The 7,221-nt window shown below is 50.9% G+C and overlaps 1 protein-coding gene across 1 annotated transcript; it reads right to left on the reverse strand.

Annotated features, from left to right (window-relative positions):
* Positions 1-1,711: 1,711 nt before the first annotated feature.
* On the reverse strand, positions 1,712-6,279 carry LOC123514157. Its single transcript, XM_045271807.1, has 2 exons — positions 2,299-6,279; positions 1,712-2,203 (listed from the first exon to the last, which is right to left on the reverse strand). The coding sequence occupies exons 1-2, from the start codon at positions 6,277-6,279 to the stop codon at positions 1,712-1,714; spliced, it is 4,473 nt and encodes a 1,490-aa protein (XP_045127742.1).
* Positions 6,280-7,221: the final 942 nt, after the last annotated feature.

The following is a 7,221-nucleotide window of genomic DNA, read 5'->3' on the forward strand; positions in this document are numbered from 1 at the left end:
ACACACATCCAACCTTCCTTTAAAACTATGCACACTCCACGCTGACACCACCTCCTCACTCAAACTATTCCACACCTCCACACATCTTTGTGGGAAACTATATTTCTTCACATCCTTCAAGCATATTCCCTTGGCTATCTTTTTATTATGCGATCTCGTAGTTCTATTTAAATTTTCCTCTCTCAACATCATTTGCTCATTATCCACTTCATCCAGACCGTTCAACAATTTATAAACCTGCATTAAATCTCCTCTTTCTCTTCTTTGTTCCAAGGTAAGCAAATTCATTTCTTTTAATCTCTCCTCATAGGTCATTTCTGCCAATTCCGGAACAATTTTTGTTGCCATTCTCTGCAATCTCTCCAACTTCCTTATATACTTCTTTTTATAAGGGGACCAAACCACCCCAGCATATTCCATCCAATCTTGGTCTAATTACCGTACTAATTAATTTCTTCATCATATCTTTATCCATATAATGAAAGGCTGATTCAATATTTCTAATCAGATTATATGTTTCTCCAAACATCTTGTCAATATGAGCCTCAAACTGCCCATGGTCTTGTATTATCACTCCCAAATCCTTTTCCACCTTTTTCAACACTACTCCTTCACCCATCTTATATGACCCTCTTGGCCGTCTTCCACTCTTCCCCATCTCCATCATATGACTTTTGCTCAGATTAAATTCCATCTCCCACCTCTTGCTCCACTCCCAAATCCTATCCAGATCTGCCTGTAAAATTTCACAATCTTCTTCACTCTTCACTTGTGTGTGTGTGTGTGTGTGTGTGTGTGTGTGTGTGTGTGTGTGTGTGTGTGTGTGTGTGTGTGTGTGTGTGTGTGTGTGAGTGAGTGTGTATGTATTTTACCTAGTTGTAATTACTTAGTTGTGACATACGGGAGAAGACCTATGCTTACGCTGTCCCATCCTAATACACTTATCCAACTTTTCTTGGAACTCATTAATGTTTTTTTTTGTTTTTTTTCCTACAGAGCACCTCCTCCTAGAGTTTGTTCCATAGATTAGTGCCTCTACATATATATGGAGTTAAACCTTTCACATCCCTTCTGCACTTGATCGCCCTCAATTTTTTACCATGTCCTCTTGTTTCTCTCTCATTCCATACACACAGATCCTCTCTGTCCAATTGTTCTATTCTGTTTGCCACTGTACACAGCAATCATTTCACTTCTTTTTCTCCTCTTCTACAGAGTTGTGAAGCCAATGCTATTAAGTCTTTCCCCATAAACCTGATTTCAAAATTCCATTACCATCTTAGTTTCCACCCTTTACGCTCTTTCAAGCTTCCCTACAGTCTTCTTTTCATGGGAAAATCAGACTACTGCAGCATACTCCAGTGTAACTATTATTTTTCTCATTATTTTCTTATCCAGGTATATAAATACTGTCCTTACGTTCTTCAGCAATTTTAGAGCTTGTCTTGTAATTTTGATGTGTTTATCCGGTGAAATGTTTTCCGTAACTGTCACCTCCAAGTCTTTCTCTGTTTGTTCTTGTGGTCTAGCCACTGTAGAAGGTTCTTTGGGAGTGATAGAGGTGCGAGGGAAACACACGAGTAACAGAAGTCCGGTATATTTCCCCAAATACAGAAGAGGGTGTACAGCGCGTCTCCCTAGCTAGCGCGGGAAGCTCCTACCGTGTAGCCTGGCGTAAGATGATGCCAGGCTGCACGTTGTCGTACAGACACTAGCTACTGACTAACCCACACCTCCCTCCCCCCTTGGAGCTCATAGCGACGTCTTGAGCTTCATGCTGGCGTGTCCCGGCGTTGACGTAGTCGCTCGGAACGTCTAGGGCCAGGAGGAGCCTGGGGTACTGCATCATCAGCGGCAGGGGCAGGTGCTGGGTCTCCGTCTCCGGGCGGCACTGGGCGTAGGTGAATCCTGTTGCGTTGGATGGTGCGGCCACTGGGGAGGCGGATGTCATACTGGCGGGGCCTTGGTTGTGCCTCCACTGTCCCTGTCTGGTACCATCTGTGCGACACTGGGTCCTGGATGCGTACGCGTTGGTGAAGGGGCAGGACTGGAAGCTGACGGGCCCGATTGTTGTAGTGACACTGGACGTCGAAATCTCGCTGGGTGGCACGCATTTCACACTCTTCAGCGTTTGGCTGCCATTCTGGCCGAAAGGAATTCGGGTGGGCAGGGACACAAGTGCGAAGAGAGTGGCCAAAAGAATCTGTGCCGGAGAACGTCCAGAGTGGTTAGGGTGTTCCTCATCTCTAACAGTCCGCGGTCGAAGACTTCGGTCCTGATGTTGCCTGAAGGCGCCACCTTGAGGATAAGGTGCTTCAACGACTTAACAGCGGCTTCTGCATGACCATTGGACTGGGGATGATGCGGTGAAGTGAGGATGTGTTGGACCTTCCAGCGTAGTAGGAAGTCCGAGAACGCCTTGGCAGCAAACTGTGGACCTCCGTCGGTGCGTAGGCGGACTGGGGCACCGTGGTCGCTGAAGTACTTGCTGAAGTGATCTATCGTGGCGGCAGTAGTAGTGTTGCTGCCACATGGGTAGACATCAGGCCAGCCAGACAGTCGGTCAACTATGACAAGGAAAGATTTCCCTGCGACTTGAAAATAGTCAGCCGAGATGGACTCGTAAGGTCGCGTCGGCTTGTCATCATTCCTGTATACTTCACGCTGTTGACTGGGAAGGAGCATCTGGCAGGCGTCACAGGCACGGACAACATTGGTGATGTCTGAATTGATCCCGGGCCAAAACACTGTTTGCTGAGCTCGGCGCTTGGTGGCTTCAGCTCCGCGATGGCTATCATGCAGGCGTCGCAACACAGACTTGCGGGACGCTGCAGGTACTACGATGCGCGGACCGTATAGGACTAGATCGCCATCACAGTACAGCTCATCACGGATCTTCCAGTAGTCGAGTAGAGTGGAGTGTAGGTCGTAGCGATGACAGGGGAACCCATTGCGTACGCAGTTCAGGAGCCTGATGTAGGTCTCATCGGTGCGTGCTGCCTGCTGGAGTTCTTCGAGTTGGACGTCTGATGTGGCTGGCTGCGAGTCGTCAGATGAGGCGAGGGAATATATCGCTCGTACGGTGACTGCTGCATGAGCTGAGACGTCAACTAACATGTCGTCTTCATCTGTAGGGCTGCTGACAGGATGGCGGGACAAGGCATCAGGAATACAGAGTTTCTTGCCGGCACACCAACGAGCAGTGAAGATGAATGGTGACAGTTTTTCTTTCAGCCTTTGTAGCCTGGGATTCTCGACTGCATCCAAGGTGTAGCTGTTAAGTATGGGGATGAGTGGGCGGTGGTCTGTAACATGTGCAAATGTCTGAAGTCCTTTGAGATAATATCCACACTTATGCATCGCCCAAACTGTGGCTAACATTTCGAGTTCGATTGTGGCGTAACGTGTTTCTGTGTCTGTCAAGAAACGTGAGCCACACTGTACCAGCCGGAGGTGGCCTCCTCCATGATCTTGTAGCAGGGCGTAGCCGACACCATAGAGTCTGGATGCGTCCGTCTGAAGGATGGTGGGCAACTGCGGGTCGAACACGGCCAATACTGGAGGACTGGCCAGTGCCTTCTTCACCCGTTGGAATGCAGTGTCGTGGTCCACGGTCCATGTAAAGGCACGCCTAGGACTCATAAGTGGGCGTAGTGGCTGTGCTGCTGTCGAGATTTCAGGGGAGAACTCTGTCAACTGGTTGACTAGTCCCATGAAGGATCTCAAGTCAGTGATGTTGGCTGGTGTGGCGAACTCAGCGATGGCCCGTACTTTCTCAGGGTCTGCAGATATCCCTTCTGTTGAGAGCACAAATCCACAGAACGTAACTGCGGGTCTTGCAAGGGCGAATTTCTCCGCATTCAGGGTGATTCCACTGGCCCGGCATCGTGCGAGAACTTCGTTGACTCGAGACAAGTGGGGCAGGAGTTCCTCGTCGTACAGGAGAACGTCGTCGACAACCTTGACGCAATTTGTGATCCCCTGAAGAGCTACATCTCCTTTGCGGCAGAAATCATCACCAGTCGCAGCGAATCCCATAGGGCCCCGTAGGTACTTGTAGCGACCGTAGGGCGTTATAAAGGTTGTCAAGTGTTGATCCTCTGCCGCAAGCTCCAGCTGCCAGTACCCGTGAAGAGCATCAACGGTAGTGAAGTACTTGGTACCTGGCTTGACACTCCTGATGGCACTGAAGGGCGTGGGAGACGGGTGGGCGGGCCGTGAGACTTGACTGTTCAGTTTAGATAGGTCTGTGGTAATGCGTACTCCTCCCTTGGGTTTGGGCACCGCAACAAGTGGGTGGCACCACTGTGAGGGAGCATCACCAGCTGGAGCAATGATTCCTTGAGCCTCCATGCTGTGTAGTTCCTGCTTGACGTCATCTTGGTATGCCAAAGGGATCTGCCGTGGGGTATGTATAGCGAACGGCTGAGCATCATCCCGCAAGTGGATACGCATCGGGGGCCCCACCATGGGGCGGAGCGGCATCGTCTGCAGATCCTCTTTCTTGACAAGTACATCAGCATACTCTTCCAAGAAGTATGACTTGGCCTGTTCAGGAGTAGTGTTACTGTTGAAAGGCAGGTGTGGCAGGAAAGCATGGGGAACGGAGACGTCATCGCCTGCTGTGATCTCCAGTACTCTGTTGGTTTCGTCAACAGTCTCGGTGTCTCCATTTCTCACAGCGGCGTGTGTCACCTGTGCAATAGGGGCAGGGAACCGCTCAGGGATGAGGGCTAGGTCCCTGCATGCCCTGTAAGACAGCAAAGGGACAGGTATGTCTGGATACACATGAATCCACTCCTCAATGCTGTGTCCTTTGACCGTCATCTTCACCTGTACAGAACCGATGACAGGCTGCATGGGTGATCCATCAGCGCTGTACGTTGGCCTCTGTGGAGATGAGTGGAGGTCAGCAAGTGTCAGGCCAATGTCGTTAAGGTGGTCTGCTCCAATGATGGTTGTGTCAGCACCCGTGTCCGGCAACAAGGTAAGTACACCTGTCCCCTTGACATGACTAATCTCGACGACTACAAACGGAGAAGTCTCAGATGGGGTGTGTGTGTTGTCCATAATATGGCGAACACTGGGGTACTTGTTCTTGTTCCTCGGGTACGGTCCTGGTGACTTGTTACACTTGGCGAGGGCCGAGGAGGATGCTGCAGGTTTGGATGAGCGACAACACCTGTCAAAATGACCTTGTTTTCCACAGCATTTGCATGTAGCGTTGATGGCAGGGCACCGTGGCATCCGTACTCGATGGCCCTTTATACCACAGTTGCTACAGATAACTAGTGCTGCTGAGCATTCTCCTTTAGCATGTGGGCGTCCGCAGCTGTCACATGCGTCTGAGAGAGGTTGAGTCGGTGCAGAGGCGTGCTGCCTTGCCTTCTTGTCCTTCTTGTACCTTGACACAGCACAGAGGGCTTGTGCAGGAGAAGTGATGGCGTTGGCTGTGCGTCTGGCGGCCTCAAATGCGTAGCAGTGTTGCACAACTTTATCAAGTGAGTGTGTAGGGATGATGCCAATGAGTTCCTGCACTAACTCCTGGTCAATCACTCCCATGAGTATCACTTGTTTCATCTGCATTTCTTCGCAGTCCGTGTTGCCCCCTTTACACACATCCACAGCCTCTACTAGATTCTTGACTCTCACAAAGAACTCATTAAACTGCTCTCCAACACTCTGACGGCAGCTGAACAGTTCTCGTCGCCGTAAGGCTTCATTGGTCTGAGCCTTGAAGTAACTATCAAGCGTGGTCAGCAGGTCTTCTATCGGTGTTGAGTCGTCTTGAGGAATCTGAAGGCGATAGTGAAGGGTGTGTAGTACCTCTGGGCTCAGGCAGGCTCTCAGTTGAATGTGACGTTTACTGAGAGGCAAAGTAGTCAGGTCCGTCATCACTGCGTAGTCGCGCCATCGTCTGCTCCATTCTCGAAAAACCTGGTAAGGCACGTCAGGCTGTAGAGGAGGAGGCGGTGAGATGACAGCTTTGGCGTGTGAGTGTGGCGGCCTGGGTGGCGGGGGAAGACGGGGCGAGGAGGGCGGGGAGGGTGGGGGGCTGGATGACACCGCGCCCGCCCCAGCTGTAGACACTGCAGAGCTCATACCCTTACTGAATGCTGAGAGAAGGGCAGCAAACTCGTCCTGTCTGATAGCTGCCTCCTGTTTGCGCAGTTCCTGTTCCTCCTGCCGTCGTTTCTCGTCCTCCTGCCGGCGTTTTTCGTCCCTCTCTTCCATGTACTGTAGAAGGGTGAGTAAGTCTGACGGTGGTGGTGCAGCCATGGTTGTCTCAGACTTTTCTGGTGTTGATGAGACTGTCTTCCCATGTCTCTTTCCACGCGGTGACATGAATCGTGCCTGTAGACCGGATCCACTCCTCGGAGTCTGTAAGCAACGAAACAATCACTGTGGAAGGAAATACGTGCAGATGCAAATGGGTGGTGTGGCGGTGAGGGGAGATCCGTACGCCCGGCAGCGCAAGGCAGCAGCCCTGCGGCATGCCAAGGAGCGCGGCAGTGGTCCCCGAGCAGTGACGAGGGGAATACGTGACGCTCGCCGCTCTAGCGTGGCGAGTGCGTGCGAGTCTCACCCTTAAGCATAGGTACCATAAGAGCGAGGCAACACTACGCACAAATATCACTGCACTGCACTGTCCACGGCACTAGTACCACTGCACTGCACTCCACAAGTCACTGTAGGTCCACTGTAGTCGCTGGGTAGACTGTAGAGGTCCTGGAGTGTAGATCCAAGTGGCGGGCTGGGGTACACAGACGCTACCGGCTTCACCAAGACACTCGACAGCACATATCACTCGATACTCACTGCGCCATGTTTGTTCTTGTGGTCTAGCCACTGTAGAAGGTTCTTTGGGAGTGATAGAGGTGCGAGGGAAACACACGAGTAACAGAAGTCCGGTATATTTCCCCAAATACAGAAGAGGGTGTACAGCGCGTCTCTCCCCTAGCTAGCGCGGGAAGCTCCTACCGTGTAGCCTGGCGTAAGATGATGCCAGGCTGCACGTTGTCGTACAGACACTAGCTACTGACTAACCCACAATATTGGAGGATGGTGCAAATTCCTCTCCTCTTATGAAAACCCTCTGGAAGCTGTTATTCATCACTTTTGCCATATCTTCTGGGTCCTTTAAGGTGGCTCCGTTCATTTTAAATTTATCAATACTCTCTCTATTTTTCCAATTTCCATTCACACATTCCTTTTTACCAA

The sequence above is a fragment of the Portunus trituberculatus genome, chromosome 37 (assembly GCF_017591435.1).
Source record: "Portunus trituberculatus isolate SZX2019 chromosome 37, ASM1759143v1, whole genome shotgun sequence".
NCBI classification, from domain to species: domain Eukaryota; kingdom Metazoa; phylum Arthropoda; class Malacostraca; order Decapoda; family Portunidae; genus Portunus; species Portunus trituberculatus.